Below are 22,804 nucleotides of genomic sequence, written 5' to 3' on the forward strand. Positions count from 1 at the left end.
AGGTGGGGGGTGTGTCAGTTGGAGCAGGATTTTTTGGGGGGCCCAGCATGCACAGCTCTGCAAGGCTTTGGCTGCGGGGGGTGGGGGCTCGCAGCTCCCAGGTCGGAGAGGTGTCATCTCATGCCACTACCTCTAGGTGCCGAGAAGAAGATGCTGCCATCTACCAGGCCTCTGCCCGGAATGCCAAGGGCATCGTGTCCTGCTCAGGGGTGCTGGAGGTGGGCACCATGACCGAGTACAAGATCCACCAGCGCTGGTTCGCCAAGCTGAAGCGCAAGGCTGCGGCAAAGATGCGTGAGATAGAGCAGAGCTGGAAGCATGGGAAGGAGGTGGCCGGGGAGGCCGACACCCTGCGCAAGCTCAGCCCTGACCGCTTCCAGCGCAAGCGGCGGCTCAGTGGGGCTGAAGTGCCAGTCCCCTCAGCCCCTCCTAGGGAAGCTGAGAGTGGGACCTCCACAGCCTGGCAGGAGGGAGAGACTGAACCTACTCAGCACCCAGGCCTCGGCCTGCTCAACAGTTTTGCTCCCGGGGAGGTGACCACCAATGGGGAGGCAGCCCCAGAGAACGAGGAGGATGGGGAGCATGGCTTGTTGACATACATCTGTGAGGCCATGGAGCTGGGGTCCCAGAGAGCCCCCAAAAAGGAGTCTGGTGCCAAGAAGAAAAAGAAAGATGAGGAACCTAAGCAAGGCCTGCGGAAGCCAGAGTTAGAGAAAGCAGCCCGAGGACACCATCCTTCTGAAAACCGTGTCCCCAGTTCAGACAAGCCTGACTCCTGTGGGATGCAGGGGCCCATGAACGTGGAGCAGATTCAGACCCTGACCAGAGGCAGGGCTGCACGGGGGCCTGGGTCCTCTGAAGCAGATGGTACTAGGAAGCCAGCATCTGCTAAAGGCACTGGAGACAAGACCCAGAATGCCCCTGCTCTGGCCCCTGCTCCAACCCCTGTCCCTGTCCCAGGCCCTGTCCCAGCTCTGGGTCCAGACCAGGAAGCATACTTCTCCCTGAAGGACAGGTATCTGAAGAGCACCCAGGCAGGTAGGCCTCAGGAGGATGGGTCCCAAGCCACAAGTGGCAGGGCACCCAGAGCGCTACCCTTGGGGAAAGTAGCTGGCCAGGCAAGAGTCGAGAAGGAGCCTGTTGCCCCTGGCCAGCTCATACCTTCCCCAGTCTCCCAGCCAATGAGGCCTTTCAACAGGAAGAGATTCGCCCCTCCGAAGCCCAAAGGGGAGCCTACCACCAACAGCAGGCCCGAATCTTCCCTGGGTCAGGCTCCAGAGCCCAGGCCCCAGGGCTTAGGGAAGTCCCCAACTCAAGCCTCTGCCACAGTGCCGACGCCCCCTGCCCGGAGGAAACACAGCACCCGGGACAGCCCCCTGCAGGGGCGAGCAGGCCTCAGGTCTCCAGGAGAAGTAAGTTGGGTGTTGGGTGCCTGAAGCTACTCTGGGAAGCTGACCTCATGGAAACTCTTGCAGCGACAGTGAGCAGTGGGCTATTTATGGAGGGGGGTGGGGCGGGATAGAGTACCAGCCAGGAGCCGGGGCCATAGGCATGGCCCTTGCCCCAACCACTCTCCAGATGCCAGGCATGTGGGCAGCACAGCCTGACTGTGACCCCTCTTCTGAGAGCATGAGAGCTCACAGCCCGGGGACTGGGCCCCAGAGGGAGCGAGAGGAAAGACAGTGCTCTCTGGGAAAGAAGAGTCCAGTGGAGAGGGTTTTCTTGGCTATACTGAGGTGGGGAGTCCCTGGGTGGTGCATACGGTTAGGTACTTGGCTGCTAACTGAAAAGCTGTCAGTTCGAGTCTACCCAGAGACACCTTGGAAGAAAGGCCTGGGAATTAGCTTCTCAAAAAAATCCATTGAGAACTGTCCTAGTTATCTGGTGCCGCTATAACAGAAATACCACAAGTGAATTGTTTTAACAAACAGAAATTTATTCTCTCACAGTCTAGGAGGCTAGAAGTCTAAATTCAGGGTGCCAGTTCCAGGGGAAGACCTTCTCTCTCTGTCTTCTCTGGGTGAAGATCCTTGTCATTGATCTTCCCCTGGTCTAGGAACTTCTCAGTGCAGGGATCCTGGGTCCAAAGGATGTACTACCCTCCTGGTTCATTCTTGGTGGTAGGAGGTCCCATTCTGTCTCTGCTCTCTTCTCTCTTTTATATCTCAAAAGAGATTGACTCAAAATACAGTCCAATCTTGTAGATTGAGTCCTGCCTCATTAACATAACTGCCGATAACCCCACCCCATTAACATCATAGAGGTAGGATTTACAACACATAGGAAAATCACATCAAACTACAAAACGGTGGGCAGTCACACAGTGTGGGGAATCATGGCCTAGCCAAGTTGACATACATTTTTGGGGGACACAGTTCAACCCATAACAGAAACTCTGTAGAGTGGTTCTACTCTGACATGCATGGGGCTGCCATGCATTGGAGTCAGCTTGATGGCAGCTGGTTATCCTGAGGCAGCAATGTTTCGTGGGAAAGACTGAAGAGCAGTAGAGGCCTGTAGTCTGCAGTGGTTCTCAACCTGGATGCTCATTAGAAGATTTTTATAAGCTACCAAATGTCCAGCAGATTCTGATTTAATCTGGGTTTTTCTAAGGTTTTGGTGTCTGGCATCTGCACATTCAAATCTGACTAGTCCACTTATTGTGTGGTACCTTCCCGAGTCTCATAAAATGGAAAAAATGATAATACCAGCCTCCTTACTGAGGGCTGTTGAGAGAACTAGGGTGCTTAGCACAGGGCCTGACGCATATGAAGAACTCAACTGATGGCAGTAGGTAGAAGATATTACTGAGGTGGGAGGTAGAGGGAAATGGCTTTACTTGGGAACAAGAGTGCTGCCATTTCCTGAGGAGCAGGTAACCAACAGAGAAAAGATGGTGTTTTGTGAGGAGAAAGGGCAGTGGGGTATCCACTCTTCAAAGAAAGAGGCAGATGGTTGACCACATTAAGGAGTTTGATAGGGGAGAGGGAAGGAAGAGTGGGATGCAGAGAATTGACAGAGGGAAACAATTTGTCCCTTGGGGTCAATGTTCTGTGGCAGGGGACAGAGAAAGGTGGTACTTCACAGGGACTTGGGGTGACAGTGTTCTATAGTGGGGCAGGAAGAAGGCAGTCTTTCTTATGAGGGATAGAAGGAAAAAGTGTTTCAGGAGTGGGGGCGGGGACAGATAAAATACATAGACATACTTATACCAGTTCAACCAGTTGCCACTGAGTCAGTTTTGACTTATGAAGGCCACGTTTGTCAGAGTAGAGCTGTGCTCCACAGGGTTTTCAGTACTTGATTTTTTGGAAGTAGATCAACAGTCGTTTCTTCCGAGGCACCTCTGGGTGGACGTGAACCGCCAAACTTTTGGTTAGCATGTTAACTGCTTGTACCACCCAGGAACTTCAAGAAATACTTATTCTAGTAAATTATTGGTTGTTTATCTGAAACTCAAATTAAACTGGGTGTCCCGTATTCCTTTCTGCTAAATCTGGCAACCCTAAATGGTGATAGTCTGTCATTTCAGCAGGAACTAAGGAGAGATCGTTTCTTGGGGTAGAGGAAGCCAAAGTCATGGGCCCTGGAAATGGCAGCTTCATGAGGGAACAGGAGAGCTGATGGAAAGCAATGTGACACGGGTAGGGTAGAGGAGAGAAAGTTTATTGAAACAGTGAAGGGAAACACAGGGCGGACACACTGAGACAGCACCTTATGGAGGGCAAAGGGAAAAGGATATTTCATTGGGAACAGGGAGGGCCACATGCCCCTTGGAGAGAATGTTCATGTGGGGAAGGAAGAGGGGACCAGTTGCAAGGGCGACCTGAGGAGATGGCTTCATTTCAGTGGGTACTGAGCTGGACCATGGGGACAGTAGTTCAGAGGGCTTTGGGGTGGGGCAAAACTCAAGGACTCTCACCCCTTTGGGCTTGGTCTCAGGAGATTTTGGCTGCCAGCATGGTATGTTCCTGGAGGCCGAGGGAGAGCTAGTGGGGGTGGTCCATGCTGACAGCCCACAGGCTGGACTGCAGGGCCTTACTGTAGGCATGGCCCATGTGGGCCCCCAGGGAACTCATTTGGGAAGTGACCAGGCAGTCAGCCAAGTCTGTGTGCGAATCTAGCTTCTCCACCCACAGGGGTCAGGAGCACCCAGCCAGCACGGCTGCACCCTCCTGGCAGGGCCAGTGGAGGCCATGCCAGGCCCTCCCATCTGCAGGCGAGGGTGGTGCCGGCACGTGAGAGACTGTCTGTGGTGGCTCTGCAGTCCTTGCAAGAAGGCTGAGTTTATTTTATTTCTTTTTAACTTTGAAATATACATGTAAAAAATGTATATTTTGAAGCTGCTGCTTTTTAGTGGCTTAATTTAAATAGTTTTTTTGTATTTTCATCCTATTAAATCTTTAAAAAACACCTTTTTTTCTGGTTTTAAAAATAACACATAGTTATAGTAGACAATATGGGGGAAACCCTACAAATTCAAAAGAGAAAGTAAAAATTCACCTATAATTCTACCATCCACAGATAACTATCATTCCATAGATGGTGCCATATCTTGGTGTATCCTTTTAAATGTGTATATGTATTTAAAAAAAAATTAATTTGTGCTCTTACTTTGGTTCGGTTTTATATCCTGCTATCTTTACTTTTCATTATTTCATGGGCATTTTTCTATGGTTTCTAAAAATTCTTTGAAAAACTTCATTTTTAATGGCTGTATAAGATACCATAGTATGAATATTTTGACCATTTCCTCCATAGTGTTTGTGCTTTCCTTCTGCGTCCTAAGAGTAGTTAAATATTAATCTATATATTTTTCCCAATTTTTGTTGTTTAAATTCTTTCATTTGACTTTTAAATTAATCTGGAATTTATTTGGGGCCCTGGTGCACAGTGGCAAAGTGTTTGGCTGTTAACCAAAAGGTTGGCAGTTTGAATCCACCAGGTGCCCCTTGGAAATTCTATGGGGCAGCTCTGCTCTGCCCTATAGAGTCGCTATGGGTTGGGGTTTACTTGATGGCAACAGGTTTAGTTTGCTTGGTTTTGGAATTTATTTGGGTGTATAGCATGGAGCCCTGGTGGCACAGTGGTTAAGAGCCTGGCTGTTAACCAAATCTCTGCAGTTCAAATCCACCAGCCACTCCTCGGAAAACCTACGCAGCAGTTCTACTCTGTCTTGTACAGTCACTATGAGTTGGAATCGACTGGACGGCAATGGGTTTGGTTTTTTGGTTTTTATAGTATAGTATTAGGCTGTAGTTTGATTTTTTTATTAATAAGTAATTTCTCCCAATATCATTTGTCGAATATTCAGCTTTACCCATTAGCTTGTGATTGTTTCTTTATATGCTATTTTTTTATATGCAGGAAGTCTATTTTAGTTCTTACATGCACCTGAATCATAATCCATAAATCTGTTGATTCTCACAGCAGGACAATCTTGTTTTAATTATTGTAGTTTTAATATCTGTCAGGGTAAATTCTTCTCTTATGCTTCTTTTAAATTTCATCTTAGCTATTCTTTCTTATTTTTTCTTGTAGGAAAACTTTAGAATCATTGTTTGAAATTATCCGAAATCCCAGATAATCTTTTTTAAAACTTTCTATCTTTATATTCACCTTTAAAAAAAAAAAGTGATAAATTGTTTTTAATAAGGTCATACCAAAAAAAAACCAAACACAGTGCCGTTGAGTCGATTCCGACTCATAGCAATCCTATAGGACAGAGTAGAACTACCCCATAGAGTTTCCAAGGAGCACCTGGTGGATTCGAACTGCTGTAGCACTTAAGCACAACGCTACCAGGGTTTCCAACAAGGTCATAAAACCTATTAAATCCTTTTTTGGAACACTAAAGGTAGATTTGCAATGGGAATGGTCTTATAGTAAAACTTGCTAAATATGTATTTTTAAGCAACTTTATTGAGATATAATTTATGTACCATAAAATTCACCCATTTTAAGTGTACACAGTACATGGTTCAGCATTGTACACAATTCAGAGTTGTGCACCCACCACCACAATCCAGTTTTAGAATATTTCTATCACCCCAAAAGAATATCTTGTGCCTTTTTGCAGTCAACCCTGTTTCCCACTCCTAGAACCAGGCAACCACAATCTGCCTTCTGTTTCTCACATACCATTGGTATTTTATTGTGATTGCAATAAACATAAGGATTAATTTGGAAAAAGCAATGTCTTACAATATTTAGCCTTCTCATCTGGAAGCATGGTTTTTATTTCCATTATTCAAATTTTCTTTAAAAAATTTTTTTATCAATTTTGTTGTTGAGAATACACACAGCAGAACAAACATCAATTCAACAGTTTCTGTATGTACCACTTAGTGACATTGATTACATTCTTCTCAACCTCCTTTTCTCAGTAGTTCCTCCCCCATTAACATAAATTCACTGCCCCCTAAGTTTCCTATCTAATTTTTTGAATTGCTGTGTCAATTTAATCCCATAGAGATAGTTCTTACCCATTGCTATGGAGTTGAATTCTACTCATAGTGACCCTATAGGACAGGGTAGAACTGCCCTGTAGGGTTTCCAAAGCTGTAAATCTTTATGAAAGCAGACTTCTGCATCTTTCTCCCTTGGAGCAACTGGTAGGTTCAAACTGCTGACCTTTTGGTTAGTAGACGAATGCTTAACCACTGCATCACCAGGACTCCTTACAGATAGTTCTTAAAAGGGATAATGTTCTGGAGAGACATTTTTTACCAGTTAAGCTAAACTATTGTTTGGTTTTAAGAAGACTTCAGGGAATATTTTTGGTTTAAGATTTAAAGATTATCTCAGGACAGTAGTTTTGGGGGTTCATCCAACCTTCATGACTCCAGGAAGCCTGGGGTCCATGAGAATAAAATTTCCTTTTTTATCTCTTTTTAGGAGCCCTGGTGGCGCAGTGGTTAAGAGCTTGGCTGCTAACCAAAAGGTCCGCAGTTCAAATCTACCAGCCACCTCTTGAAAACCCTATGACCCTATGGGACAGCTCTACTCTGTCCTATAGGGTCGTTATGAGTCAAGATCAACTCGACGGCAATGGGTTTGGTTTTTGGTATCTCTTTTTAAGTTCTGTAGTTTTCTTCATATAGGACCAGCATATTTCTTGTTAGGGTTCGGTGCTTTAAAGGGCTCTGTTTCTGGGATGGGAGAAAGAGAAGGCAGTCTGATTCTGTAAAGATTACAGCCTTGAAAACCCTATGGGGCAGTTCTGCTCTGTCCTATAGGGTCGCTAGGAGTCAGAATCAACTCTACAGCGATAAATTTGGTTGTTTTTTGTTTGTTTTGGTTTCTGGGATATGATGCCAGTGCCTCCCTACTTTCTGTCTTGATTTTCTTTCCTGGGAATTAGGGATACCTCTGGTGGCAGCTCTGGAGTTAGGTTTCCATCTTAGATGCGGATAAGGAGCAATGAACTGTTAAGAATGTCCAGAGGCCCTGCAGCCCAGCCATGCTATTCAGACAGCTCTTTCTCCTGGCAGAGGCAGTCTTGTCTAAAGGTACTCCGTGAGTGGGAACTAGCCTTCGGTGCCTTCAAGGGCTGCTCTTTAATGCCCTAACCTGACATCTCTCTGAGTCTGTCCCCAGATGGGAGAGCCCTATGAGATCTGGAATTGAGGTACAGGAGTATGGTGACATGGTAGAGTGCCCAATCTGCCCAAATCCTTAGACGGGGCAGTGTAGGTTTGGGAGAGCTCTGTGGATGCCTTGGGACCCCAGAGTGTCTGTTTTTGCGAAACCCTGTGGGTTCTGAGGATGACCATCCCAAGGCCTGGAAACTCCCTTTCTACGGTAAGGGCCCAAGACTTGGTCTTCAGGAAATACTTGAATGTAAGTATTTGCTGAAAGTCCATTGAGGGAGGAGCGCTGGAAGAGAAACATGATCCTTGCCTTGAGGAACTGTCTAATGAATTGAAGGGACTAGACTCACACTGGACAATAAGCGTCACTGCAGTAGGCTTCCAGAGACGGTGAGTGGTGTGGTCTAGAGCCATCACGGAAGGCATCTGGACTGACTGGTTGGCAGCACATATAGAACTTAATAATGGGAATGCTATATTAGGAAACACTGAACAGAGTTCTTTTTTTTTAATGAAAAGAATATCTGCCTTTTCTGTTTCCTGTGTACTTACCACAATTGAACAAAATCTGTCTCTAATATTCCCAGAGAGAGAGAAATTAGATAGGCGGAAGAGGAAGGAAGATATTCTGGGCAGGATGAATAGCGTGAAGTAAAGATAAAGTGGAGTAGACAGGAACTGCAAAACTTGCCTGCCCTAATTTTAATGTCTAAATGCATTGGAAACATCTCAACACTTTTCTTCTCTTCAGTGTTGTGTGTTCTACTTTGGTTTCTTTAGCATTGACTATAACATTACCCAGGGTTGATGGTGAGACAGAAAAGGAAGAGAACTAACGTTTTATTGCATATAAGCTTCCAGTAGTGGTGGGTTAGATAATTCAGGCCAACTTTTCTACTGAGGACAACTAGAAAAGCTGGGCAAAATATTAAAATGTCTGCTTGAAGGCATTGGGGAACTGACAAAGTGAAGAATTATTTGGCCAAGATCTGGGAGGAAATGGAAATCCACAGTGGTGTGTCCAACATGTGTCATAGCTTTTTCCTGGCAGTGTTTGCCTCTCCAGAAGAGAAGACAGAGACACTGGGCAGTGTTCTTGACAGCCTCATGGGACTAGGGTGAAAAAATTGGAGTCCATGGTCTCAAGAGTGGGAACCTCCAGTGCTTTTTGTTGGGATTCTGAAGGTTTGCATCCTAGGAGTAAGGGGAACCAAGTAAATTAGTCCACATGGGGATTGACCTTAACCTCACTCATCTGGGAGGCTAATAAACATCTCAATCCCTGAAAGGTGATTCACCTGGAAGGTGAATCATTAAGGTACTTCCAGATACCTGGTGCCCTCAGGCATCTAGCAGAAGCAAACAAAAATCGTATTTGAAGGATGATAACATCATCTTAAGCCTCAAATTATTTTTTCTTTTTTTATTGTGTTGAAATATATATAAAACATTTGCCATTTCAACATTTTTTACATGTACAATTCAATGAAATTAATTATGTTCATCATCCTGTGTAACCATCACCACTATTCATTTTCAAAAATCCCAACACCCTTAACAGAAACTCAGTGCCCCTTAAGCAATACCTTCCGCTTTCTCCCTCCTTTCCATACCTGGGAACCACTAATAAACTTGGGTCTCTATACATTTGCCTATTCTAGATATTTCATATAAGTGGGATCCTGCAATATTTGTCCTTTTGTGTTTGACTTATTTCACTCAGCATAATGTTTTCAAGGTCTAATTATTTTGAAAAACAATTTTTCACATATAATATTTTATACTCAAATGAAGATAAGCAGGCACACAAAAAGAAGAAAACATGAAAAAAAACTAGCAAAAATAACATACTAGAAATGAGTTCATAGGGTTTTCAAATTTTGGCATTTTCATATATAAAATATAAAAATAAAACGATACTTTCTGTATTCAAGAAGATAAAAAGATAAGATTGAAAATTTCAGCAGAGAACTAGACACTATTAAAAAATGGTAAAGACTTGAAAAAGAACCAAACAGAATTCCAGAAGTGAGAAATATAATAACTAATATTAAGTTAGTTATTGTGTTTATGGCCATTCCAGTTCTGGCTAAGATTGAGTAAGTACACTCCACCCTGTATCTCCCACTTAAAACTGCTAAAAATCTGGGCAAAATGCATGGATTTTAAAAAGTAAATAGTGTTGGGCAGTTCCACCACCCAACTGTCAGTATGTTGTACTCTGGTGGCTTCTGTGTTGCTTTGATGCTGGAAGCTATGCCCCCAGTATTTCAAATACCAGCAGGGTTGCCCATGGTGAACAGGCTTCGGTAGAGCTTCCAGACTCGGGCAGAATAGGAAGGAAGGCCTGGCCATCTACTTCTGAAAATTAGCCAATGGAAACCCTATGGACCACAACAGAATATTGTCCAGTATAGTGTGGAAGACGAGCACCCCCTGGGTTGGAAGGCACTACACAACAGCTGCAACAATGAACTCGAGCGTACCAATGATCGTGAAGATGGTGCGGGACAAGGCAGCGTTTTGTTCTGTTGTACACGGGGACTTCTTAAGTTGGAGCTGACTCGGTAGCAGCTAACAACAATGACAAGTAGGCAGTTGGGGAAGAGCAGCCTGGTGTTGTAACCTGAAGCCCAGTAGTAAACATCAGTATGGACAGAGAAAGCTCCAGGAGAAGCCCTCTAGATCAGGCTTGAGGAATGGGAGGAGGGTCTTCTGGTAGTGACAGTGGTTGTAGCAGAGGCTACAGGTACCTAAAACTCTGAGGGAAGGAATCTTCCCCTTTAATTAGAGGAGCTGTGGTCTCAAGAGGATAGGACAATTCCCGCCCCCCACCCCCACCCCAGTTGCTTTTTTCCTCTCCTGGACCTGTTCCTTGCCCTAGGACACAGGCTTAATTGTGAAAATATGTGGCAGAGTGGGATAAATAAAGCCTTAGCTGTGTGACTGAATGGCAACAGGATTTGGCTTTTTTTTTTTTTTTTTTTTTTTGGTATGTGACTAGAGGATTGAAAAGGGGAGCCCTAGGGGACCAGGAAGTACTGGGGAGAGTGTGGAGAAGCGGAAGCTTGGGAAAGTGACCTCATAAGCTGTTTATGAACTCTGGAGCTCATTTCCAAGTTGTGCATTCATCAATCTGATCCTGAACAGCATACAAAACACTTTAAGAATGGTATTAAGAGACCACCATCCAGGTCCTAGACTGCCCACTGTGTGGTACATACATAGAGCAGATCATAATAGCACTTCAAAGGCTTTGAAAACAGAACTGATGTTGAAACCACAACCTTATGGGTGGAACTTATAGCCTGAACACAACCAGGTAAATCATCTGCTAAACAAAAATTGAAAAATCAGGAAAATACCAGTTTTCATGGGAAAGAGAGTCAACACAGGCTAATGTCAAGATGCATAGTTGTTGGAATTACCTTACTTTAAAGCAACTACTATAAAAATGTGCCAAGTAAGGATGGACACTCTGGAAATGAATGGAAAGATAGAAAGTCTTAGCAAAGAAACAGGAGATATAAAGAAAAAGCAAACGTAATTTTTGGAACTGAGAAATGCAACTGAAATAAAAAACTCATTGGATGGGCTGAATAGCAGAATGGGGACGACAGGAAAAAGTCAGTGAGCTTGAAGATAGATCAATAGAAATTATCCAATCTGAACAACAGAAATATTGGAAAAGGAAATGAACAGAGCCTCAGGGACCTGTGATACAAAACCAAAAGGCCTAAAATTTGTGTTATTCTATACCCGAAAGGATAGGAGAAAGAGTGTGATACAGAAAAAATACTTGAAGAAATAATGGCTGAATACTTCCCAAAAGTGGTGAAAAGTATAAATCTACAGAGTCAAGGAGAGAAAACCCCCAAATAGGATAAGCCCAAAGAAGTCTATGCTCAGAAACATCATAAACTGCTGAAAATTAAAGAAAATAAAAATATCTTGAAAGTCACCAGAGATAAATGATGCATTATTTATAGGGAAAAGAGTCCCTGGGTGGTGCCTATTAACCAAAAGTTTGGCGATTCAAACTCACCCCAAGGCACCTTGGAAGAAAGACTTGGTGAACTGCTTCCAAAAAGTCACAGCCTTGAAAACCCCAAGGAATGCAGTTCTACTTTGCAGCACTTGGGGTTGCTATGAACCGGAAGTGACTCAATGGAAACTGGTTTAGTTTTTGGTTTATTTATAGGGAAACAGTGATTTGAATGACTGCATATTTCTCATCAGAAATAATAGAGGCCAGAAGGAAGTGGAACAATATTTTTAAAATGACAAAACAAACAAACAACCTTTAATTCTACATTCGGCAAAAAATAGCTTTCAGGACTGAAGGTAAAATGAGGACATTCTCAGGTGAAGCAAAACTGAGAGAATACATTGCCAGCAGACCTGTTTTAAAAGAATTAGTAAAGTAGTAAGTTCTTCCAACAGAAGGAAAATGATACTAGAAGGAAACAGCATCAGGGATGAAGAAAGGGCAACCAAAATGGTAAATATATGGGTAAATAGATTATTCTTCTCTCCTCAAATTCTTTAAAATATGTTTGAAGGTAGAAACAAAAATTATAGCATGCAGGAGTTTTAAATGTATGTAGATATATAAGACAACCACAACACAGAGCAGGGAAGGGTAAAGAGACCTATATGATGATGAGGTTAATACATATCCCCTGAAGGGTTAAAATATTGATTCTAAGTAGACTGTGAGAAGTATGAATATTGTAATTCTTAGAGCAACAACTAAAAAAACTATACCAAGAGGTATAGTAAAATTTACAATATGTAAATTGAAATGGAATACTAAAAATATGTTCTAATAATCCAAGAGAACGCAGGAAAGAGGAAACAGAGGAAGGAAAAACAGAGGGAACAGACAAAAAACAAATAATAAAATGATTACACTAAATCTAGACATTTTGATAGTTACGTTAAATGTAAGGGGTCTAAACATAATTAAAAGACAGATTGTGAAAAAAGCCATCCAACTCTATGGCTCATTTAGCTCACTTTATAATGATGTAGGTAGGTTAAAAGTAAAAGGATATCCAAAGAAAGAAGACATACAGATGGCCAATAAATACATGCAAAGCTGTTTAACATCATTAATCATTAGGGAAATATAAATTAAAACCACAATGAGATATCACTTCACACTCACTAAGATGACTATTATTTTAAAAAAAAAGGGGGCGTGGGATAACAAGTGATGACAAAAATGTAGAGAAATTGGAACCCTTGTCTACTGCTGTAAAATGGTGCAGCTGCTGTGGAAAACATTTTGGTGGTTACTAAAAAAGCTCGGCATAGAATTACTGTACCTATTGCTGTCTAGTTGATTCCGACTCATAGCAACCCTATAGGACAGAGTAGAACTGCCCCATAAGGTTCCAGAGGCTAAATCTTTATGGAAGAAGTCTGTCACATCTTTCTCCTGCAGAGCACCTGGTGGGTTTGAACTGCTGACATTTCGGTTAGCAGCTGAGTACTTTAACCACTGTGCTACTAGGGCTCCTTAGAATTACCATAAGACCCAGCAATTCCACTCCTAGGTATATACCCAAAAGAACTGAGAACAGGGACTCAAACAGGTACTTGTATACCAATAATTAACTGTGCATTACTCACAATAAACAAAAAGGTGGAAACAACCCTAATGTCCATCAACAGATAAGTGGATAAACAAAATTATATATAAATGGAATATTATTCAGCCATAGAAAGGAATGAAGTTCTAATACATGCTATGACATGGAGGAACCTTGAAAATATTTTGCTGCATGTAAGTCACATGCACATAGTATAAAATTAAAAAAGAACAAAAGTTACACAGAGAAAAGTAAGTCTCCTCCCTTTCTGACCCCCATCACCCAGGTCTTTTTCCTGAAGTCAATTGCTCTAACCGGTTTCTTGGGCATCCTTCTGGAGTTATTTTCTTTGTATTTACCAGTATGTGTGTATATCTTCCTACACAAAAGTTTCATACTGTAATTTTATCCTGCACTTTTTTTTAACTTGGATATTTATTTATTTATTTGAGTTATACCATAATTCATGGATAGAATTTAGGTATTTCTAGTTTCTTGCTATTGTAAACTATGCTGCAACAAATGTCCTTGTATGAGTCCATTTGTACATGAAAGTGTATCTGTAGGATAAATGCCTAGAAGTATAGTTGTTGGTTCTAAGGGTATAAGTATTTTTAGTTCTGATAATAAAAAAAACCCAGTGCTGTCGATTAGTTCTGATAGATAATGCCAAATTGCTGTCCATAGAGGCTCTGCTAATGCTTTTTTTTCCCATACCCTGGCCAATAGTGTTATTAGACTTTTTGCTTTTTTGGGCTCGGGCTTTTAGGCTTTATCCTGTAAGTGATGATAAGCCATTGAGAGATTTTTAAGCAGGGGAGTGTCACAATGAAATCTGTATTTTGGAAAGATCAGTTGGACTACTTTGAGGATAATAGTTTAGCAGATGCAAAGACTAGAGTCATGGATACCAATTAGAGAGCTTTACAGCAGTTCAGGCAAGATACAATTTTTGGCAGCTTGGATCAGATACTTGGCCATGGAGATGGAGAGAAGGAATGGCTATTGAGATATTGAGAAATTAAGTTCAGTAGGACTCAGGGGTTGATGTGGCTGAGGGTAAAGGGGGAGCGAAGGTTGTTTTATTTAATCAAGAAGATCTATTTTCAGGAGCCTTGGGACCAGCAGGCGTGTGGGCAGAGTCAGCACTTTCTTTGTAAATTTATAGATCTTATGCCCGTATTAATATTTTCTAATCCTGGAATATCAGAAGTTAAAAGAAGGTTCTAACATCTTACTGATTGCTGTTTATTGGCCCTTTCTTTCTATTTTTCTTTGCTTACTTTTCCCGTTTCTATTCTCTATATCCTTCACTGTGTTTTCCACAGGATTTAGTTTTTCTGGTGCTCTTTCCAATTTGTCTTTATTTTTTGTTTTTCTTCAGTATCTTTCCTGAGTTCTGACAACTCACATATTCTGTTTTTCTCTCTCCCTCCCTGTCTCTCTTTCTTCTCTTTCTTGAGTTCTTGTCTTTCTGCTTTGTATTCTTCCTTTATAAAGGTGGTTTCTTCATTAAGCTTTTAAAATTGTTGGTGAAATATTGGTCACAATTTTCATCTGTTTCATGTCAATATTTTTGGTGAATGTTCTTTGGTAAGTTGTACTTCTCTTTCCCACTTTTTTTCTTATGATACCTTTTAATGAATATCTTTTTTGAAAAAAAAATTACTTATGATGGATTTCCTTAGCAGTTTTTAGGAGGTTTCTTCAGGGACTGTAGTTTTGCTGTTGATTTCTGAGATCTCCTGCCCCTACGCTGATCCACTCTTCTCTTCTTGTGCTTCTTCTGCTTTATTTCTACTCAGCTCTCCATGATCCTGTTGTTGTTGTGTGCTGTCCTGTCAATTCTCACTCATAACGATCCTATAGGACAGAGTAGAACTGCCCCATAGAGTTTCCAAGGAGAGACAGGATGGCAACAGGTTTATACAACTTTTGTTGCTTCGCACCCCCCTAGCATCTGCCTCTGTCTTTTAGTAGCCCTTATTCATTTTTTTGAGACATCGATTACATTTGCCTCTAGTTTCACTAATAATGGAGTTTGCTTTGTTTTTTTTTTTCTTGTTTACTTTGTTGTTTTGATGATATTCAGGAGGAAAAGAGGGAAATTTTCATGCCACTATGATTAGATAGAAAGTCATTTAGTTATACTGGAAGGTGTGGTATAAAGTATAAAAGCAAATAACATGGAATTTGGACCCATGGTTCTAATCTAAACTTTGCCAGTCACTTCCATCTGATAATGTACAAATTACCTCCCTTCTTCAGCCATCATTGTTCTTATTTTTAAGATGGGGATAATTCTCATAAATATTTCACGTTAAGGCCATATATATATGGGGCCTAGCTAGCATAGCACTTTGGAGGGCATTGGTAGTTCAGTGGTAGAATTCTCATCTTCCATACGGGAGACTCGGGTTGGATTCCTGGTCAGTACACCCATGTGCAGCAACCACCTGTCTGTTAGTGGAGGCTTGCATGTTGCTATAAAGCTAAACTGGTTTCAGCAGAGCTTCCAGACTAAGACAGACTAGGAAAGGCCTGGCGATCTACTGCTGAAAATTAGCCAATGAAAAGCCTATGGATCACGATGACCTGATCCACATCCAATCGTGGGGATGATGTAGGACTGGGCAATGTTTTGTTCCGTCGTGCATGGGGTTGCCATAAGTCAGGGGCCAACTTGACAGCACCTAACAGCAATATATAAACCAAAAAAAAAAAAACAAACCAAACTCTTTGCTATTGAGGCGATTCCACTTCATGGTAGTGCTTTGCAAATAGTAGGTATGCAAAAAGGATAATGTTATAATGTGTCATTGATTTCTTGGCATAGGGGCCATTCATAATTACTTTTACCCACTCTGGATTGCTTCATGGTGGTACCACTCACTCATTAATGGTGGATGCTGTCACTGAAGCCATTGTGGGGGGCTCTTCTGTACATTCTCATTTCACTCATAATTCCATCTGGGGTAATTAGTGCCACAAGAGAGGAACAGATAGATTGCTCTGGGAGCCCTGGGGAGAGGACACTCTCCTCCAAATGGCAGGGGTAAGGGGTGGGATAACATGTGAACAGTGTCTTTCAGGAAAGTCATGATTTCTTCAGGGAGAAGTAAGAAGGGCCAGAGCTGGGTCTGGATGCTGGATATTCCCTGGTCCCAATTCTGGGATCAGAGATTGGGGTGGGTGGGCATGAGGCTTTGGAACTTTGCCATATGTCCTTTGCCTCCCACCCCCAGCTGGCCTGAGAAATCAAGTGGCAGGATTCCCATCAGAGTAGTTCTGGATGTGATCAGACTGGAAATCCTGATGCAAGTATAGTTAAGTTCTTGTTTTGTTCATGTGTCCTCAGGCCTTGGAGTCCCAGGCAACCATGGTTCCTATCACATCGGCCAGCAGCAGCTCTGATGCAGCCTCCTGTGGTCCCAGCACCTCTGGAAGTCAGGGCACCATTGAGCCCATGGATACAGAAAGCCAGGAGGACAGGAGAACCTCTGCTGACCAGAGAACAGGAGGCAACAAGAATATACAGCTGGATGGGAAGACACAGATGGACAGGAGGGTGCTGGCAGATGGGCAGACACAGGGAAACAGAACACAAACAACCCAGAGGATACAAGCAGAGAGCAAGACACAGATGGATGTTGTGACACAAGAAAGTGGGAGGACACAGGCATACAGGGGTTCACAGGAGGATGTGGTGACACAGGGAAGGGCAGGGACACAGGAGGAAAGGACACAGGCAGATGAGAAGATCCAGGAAGACAGGAAGACACAAGCAGATGAGAGGACCCAAGAAGACAGAAGGATACAGGGAGAAAAGGGGAGGCCGTTAGAGGGGAATGTACCCACAGCTGTAGGAGGCCAGCCGGAGGAGGAGCCCATGAACAGCCTCAGCTCACAGTTCAGAGCTCCTGTGTCCCCACCTTCAGAGGGCCCTAGGCCTCCTCAGATTACTAGATGCTTTGAGCAGACCCCAGAAGGGTCTTCTGTCCCAGAAAAACCTGCTTTTGTGCTCAGCTCTGAGGAGGCAGCAGTAACAGCCCCAAGAAAACATGAGGAAACTGTGCTGGGCCCCCTGTCAGGGAGCCTCACGCTCCCAGCACATCTGCCTCCTGAGGGGAGCTTGGAGCAGATGGGAGGAAAGAGATGTCAAGGGCCAGGGTGGTCAAGCCCAGCCAAGGGAAAGACAGACGATAGCTTGTTCCAGTGCCCCAAGGAGGACCAGCTGGGGAAAGTGCTGTCTGTGGATCTGAGCAGCTGTCCTTCAGCTGTCCTGAGCCCAGAGGTACCCACTGTGTCCTCACTTACTGAGACTGGCCTGACCAATAGCCCACCGCAGGGACTGCCCAGCGCTCTGACTTCTCAGCACAGGAGCACAACTGCCGCACTGCCCTCTGGGGCCCAGGTCTTGCTTGGGTCTTCCCCCACGTTGCACCCAGGGCCACGGACTCCCACCCAGAGTCACCCACCAGAAACCATAGCTGCTAGCAGTGAGGGGGCCTGTGCCAAGGTGCCAGATGTGGAGGGTACGACCCCAAGTCCCCAGAGGTGTGACCCTGGCCTCATAGATTCCTTGAAGAACTACTTGCTTCTGTTGCTAAAGCTGTCTGGTGCAGAGACAAGTGGAGGGGTGGCAGAGTCCCAGACAGGTGTGGCCTCTGGTGTCCTGGCGTCCTCGCCTACTCTGGTCCCCACAGTAGAAGTGGCTGGCCTGAGCCCGAGGACGTCGCGGCGCATCCTGGAGCGTGTGGAGAACAACCACCTGGTGCAGAGTGCACAGACTCTGGTGCTAAGCCCCTGCACTTCCCGCCGCCTTACTGGTCTCCTGGATCGTGAGGTCCAGGCTGGTCAGCAGGCCTTGGCGGCTGCCCGGAGCTCCCGGGGCCCTCGCCCCAGCCCCCTCACTGTCCCTGCCATCGTGGTAGGCGACGAGGGCCCTGGGCCAACCTTGGAAGAAGGATCCAGTGAGGGTGAGGGTGAAGGTGAAGGAGAGGTTTCCTTTGAGGGGCCTGACCTCCTAGGGGCCACCTCGGAGAACAGCGTGGGTGGGCCTTCAGGGGAGGTGAGCGGGCAGGCAGCCCCCAGCCAGGAGGGACTGCTCTCAGCAAAGAACAGGGCCCAGGAGCTCTTCCAAGAGGAGACAGTTCCAGGGGAGGCTCTGACAGGTCTTCCTGCAGCCACACCTGAGGAGCTGGCTCTGGGGGCCCGGAGGAAGAGATTTTTCCCTAAGGTTAGAGCAGCGGAAGAGGGGGAGGCGGCCAAGCCCGAAGAAAGGGAGAGTCCCACAGTTTCCCCCCGGGGGCCCAGGAAGAGCCTGGCTCCTGGGTCCCCAGGGACTCCGGGGCGGGAGAGACGCTCCCCTACCCAGGGCAGGAAGGCAGGTCTGCTGGAGGTGCCGCGGGCAGAGGAGGAGCCGGCCCCAGGAGACCTGGGCACCAGCACCAAGGCCAGTGGTCTGGATGCAGAGCTGGCCCTGGATGAAGGCAAGCAGGACGCTGTGGCCAAGTCCAGGAAAGCCAAAGACCTGCTCAAAGGTAAGCAATGGGGACTAAGTCGGGCAAGGGGGAGCTTCACGGGGGAGGACTGCTGGGAAGCCACTGAAGACATTGCTGCTGCTGATAGCACCACCGCCCTGCTCTTATTCAGGGACTGACAAAGCACCTTTGAAAAGGTCTTATTTAATGATCTCAAGGGCTTCGAAATCAGAAAGGCTTGGGTCTTTTCCTGGCTCTGCTACTCTGTAAAATGGGGGTGAGAATACTGTCAACTTTGTAGTGTTGTGAGGGTTAAGTGGGATGGACTAGATCAAGGACTTACCACAGGGCCTGGCATTCAGTAGCATTTTAGCTCTGTCATCATCATCGTCCCTTCTTTACAGACTTGTCCCCCAACTGCAGCAGTAGGGACGAGTTCAATGCAGGTCTCTAGAGCTAGGGACACCCTGCCTGGACAGCTGTCCGTGTTCCCAGTGTGAGGCTCTCCCTGGCTGGGGCTCTTTCTAGCTCAGATGTGTGCTTTGCGGATCAGGGCAGAAGCCTGAGATGGAGGGGGTGGGGGGGCAGCAAGGGCTGGCGGCTGAGAAGTAGTGGGAGACCTGAATCCTATTTTCTCTCAGCCTGTGCCACCAAGATACCTGGGGAAGCAGGGGTAGGGCCAGAGGCAGGCCTTGGGCCCTAGTCCCAGCCCTCTGCCTCTCCTTGTACAAATGTGAGAGGGGCCAGAGGAGGCACAGTGTGGAGGGGAAGTGGCTTCTCCCTCTTAGCTAGGCCCCCCTGCTCTCAGCCCCACAGGTGATTCGGAAGATTAGGGTGGAGCAGTTTCCTGATGCCTCGGGCAGCCTGAAGCTCTGGTGCCAGTTCTTCAACGTTCTTAGTGACTCAGTCTTGACATGGGCCAAGGATCAGCACCCAGTGGGTGAGGTGGGCAGGAGGTAAGCTGGCTGGGACCATCTCCACCCCACCTGGCTCCCTAAGTATGACGATGGCACTACCAGGTGTTGTCCTAGCATCACAATAACCCCATGAGGGAGATTCTCTTACTCCCAGAGCAGAGGTGAGAAAACAGAGGCTCGGGTATTAAGACTCGTGCCTAAAGGTGTACAGCTGGGCCTGGGTGATCTGGAGCTTGGTTTCCACCATGGTGTCTCTCGACGCCTGGCTTCTCAGTGTCCCATGGGAGTAGGGTCTGAGGACTCTGAGGATCACAGTCTGCTCCATCCCGTGAGCCCTGTGCATGACTTTGGCCTCATGAGAAAGGTCCCCGCTCTCTGCAGTGCAGGGGACGAGGGACCGGCAGCCTTGGCCATCGTGCAGGCATCCCCTGTGGACTGCGGCGTGTATCGGTGCACCATCCACAATGAGCACGGCTCTGCCTCCACTGACTTCTGCCTCAGCCCTGAGGGTGAGTGTTGCCCTGATGCCCAGGGCCTCTGATGGACCTTGCTCCCGGGGATGGGCAGGAGTTATCTTTGCAGAGATGGCTCCCTCTCTAGGCAGGACACCCTGAAGGCATCTGCTTTCTTTCTTTTTCTCCACCTAGTGTTGTCAGGATTCATTTCCAGAGAAGAAGGCGAAGGTACGGGGGCCCTTCGGGGGAGGAGGAGGAGTGGTGGGTATTCATCCCTACCCCCACCATGCTTGGAATCTTCCATAATGTCACATTTACCTCCATATACAGCTACCCTTTGCCTCTTAGTTTAGGATAAGGCTCAGGGAGGATGATGGAGGAGGACTGCTTTTTCAGGAGATTGTGGGGAAAGAGGAGTTGGAGGTAGGAGGAGGCATTCTGTAAGGGGTGAGTTCAGCCTTGTGCCATTTGTCCAAATTGGAGCCTTGATCAAGGGCAGGACTGGCTACCAGGGTACATCATATCCCACCAGCTCCCCACCCAGAATTTCTGAGTGGCCTGTGGGCCTCCTGCATCAGAGTCACACAGGGACTCTGCTACAGATGCAGTTTCTTGGGCCTTGCTCCAGGTAGCCTTAGTCACAATCTCTGGGAAGAACCTAGGAAAATGGCATTTTCAGCGGGCTCCCTGGTGACTGTGAAATGCTCCCAAGTTTGATAAGCATTTTAAAGACTCAAGTACTGGGGGAAGGGTCTGTGCTGCCCCTACGAGAGACACGCCAAAGCTTGGGACTGTGAAGTCAACCTGCAATGGAAAGATTCTGAGAGCTCCATTTACTAATTAGTGTATTAATTCCTTCATTCATCCACTCATTTATTCAACCAATGCCTTTTTTTCAGTTGTCAAATCAAATATGATAAATATTAAATATAACCTTACATCTAAAAATGTAGTAATAATTATTTAATATCATCGAATATCCAATCAGATTTCACCAATGGTCTCCTTGGTTTATTTTAATCAGGAATCATTTATTGCTTTTGGCTGATCTGTCAAAGTCTCTTTTTTTATTTCTCTTATTATTATTATTTTTTTTTATTGTACTTTAGATGAAGGTTTACGGAACAAACTAGCTTCTCATTAAACAATTAGTATACATATTGTTTTGTGACATTGGTTACCTCAAAGTCCCTTTTAATATGTTTCTCTTCCCTCATTTTTTCCCCCACCTTGCCATTTATTTATTGAAGTCACTTGATATGTAGAATTTCTTACATTTCTTTAGGCACCTGTAATTCCTTCCAGTGGGAAATGGTATTCAGTGATCACAGTTTGAGCACTAGGGGTGATCACTGCAGCTGAATTGATCTGAAAAACTTTTTGTTCCAGTCAAATGTGTTGGTTGAAATGGAATCATTTAACCATTTGATCAAAACATAACTCTAAAACAAAGTAATTCCGGGATGCTGTTGTGATTGCTACTAGCACAGAAAACCATTGTCTTCCATGGACACTTGGGGAGCACTTACCACGTGACAGGTACCGCACAAGGACTGTTAAATGACAGGGATTATATCAGATAGTTTTCACCCTCAAGGAGCTCTCAGTCTGATAGGGGCTCAAGGTGCAGAAAGTTTGAGTACTAGATTGGCGGGGTTGGGGATTATCGCCAGCCTCTCGCCTGCCCTATGTACCCCACTTTGGTTGGGCAGAAACTTCTACTTTTCCACATTTTTCCCGTTCCCCTTCAGTTGGAGAAGAGATTGAGATGACCCCCATGGTGTTTGCTAAGGGTCTGGCTGACTCTGGTTGCTGGGGGGACAAGCTCTTTGGGCGCTTGGTAAGCGAGGAGCTCCGAGGGGCTGGACATAGGCGTGGCTTCCAGAAGGCCTCCCAGGCCAAGGTCATCTATGGTCTGGAACCCATCTTCGAGTCAGGCCGCACCTGCATCATCAAGGTGTCCAGCTTGCTTGTGTTTGGGCCAAGCAGTGAGACCTCTCTCCTGGGCAGAAACTACGACGTCACTATCCAGGTACTAGATCCTGTTCCCATTCTTCCTCCCTCTACTTTCTCACCTCCTCCCTTTTCCCAACCTGGGTCATGCTGGGAAATGAAGGCAGAAGCCATCTCAGTTTCAACCTTATGAGGCTCCTGTGGGAAAGACTGGGACATAGCCCAGAATCCAGATGCTATACTTGGTCTCAGAGAACTTGAGAGCATCAAAGCCACTTGGGTCATTGTTTTCAAACTATACTTTTGCCGCAGAAACATAAGCTTACATGGAAGCCTTATAAATGAGACTAAAGGGGAGTGACTATGGGTGGGGCAGATGGTCGGTGCTCTGCTTATTCATCCTACTCCTTGCCTTCTACAGGGTGGCCCCTGGGGCACTGCCACGGTTATTAGGGCTCCAGGGGATACAGTTTGGAAACTACTTTGAAAATTTCAGTTTTCAAAGTGCAAAGCCCTTTGTTTTACAAAGGAGAAAAATGAGCCACAGAGTAGGGAGCAGGGCAGGCGGGAACCCCATTTACACCCCACCCCAGCTGGACTCCTCCCTGCAGCCCCCGAGCAGGTGGGCTTCCACTTAGAACAGACTGACAGAGAGCTATCTAGGAGGTTCTTTGCTAATCTGATTTGGTTCCCTATAATCCACAGGGGTGCAAGATCCAGAACATGAGTCGCGAGTACTGCAAAATCTTTGCGACTGAAGCCCGGGCCATGCCTGGCTTTGGGGAGGTGCCCGAGTAAGTGTACAAA

At 45.5% G+C, this 22,804-nt stretch overlaps 1 protein-coding gene across 1 annotated transcript in view; it reads left to right on the forward strand.

The window, feature by feature from the left end:
• Positions 1–22,804, forward strand: part of ALPK3 (alpha kinase 3) — a 47,802-nt gene that overhangs the window by 19,267 nt on the left and 5,731 nt on the right. The window contains exons 4-10 of the mRNA XM_064267081.1: positions 137–1,412; positions 16,548–18,732; positions 19,481–19,628; positions 19,971–20,098; positions 20,237–20,272; positions 21,796–22,076; positions 22,703–22,791. Of these exons, the coding sequence (XP_064123151.1) occupies positions 137–1,412; positions 16,548–18,732; positions 19,481–19,628; positions 19,971–20,098; positions 20,237–20,272; positions 21,796–22,076; positions 22,703–22,791 (4,143 nt within the window). The remainder of the gene's footprint in view (positions 1–136; positions 1,413–16,547; positions 18,733–19,480; positions 19,629–19,970; positions 20,099–20,236; positions 20,273–21,795; positions 22,077–22,702; positions 22,792–22,804) is intronic.

Source organism: Loxodonta africana, chromosome 13 (genome assembly GCF_030014295.1).
Source record: "Loxodonta africana isolate mLoxAfr1 chromosome 13, mLoxAfr1.hap2, whole genome shotgun sequence".
NCBI classification, from domain to species: domain Eukaryota; kingdom Metazoa; phylum Chordata; class Mammalia; order Proboscidea; family Elephantidae; genus Loxodonta; species Loxodonta africana.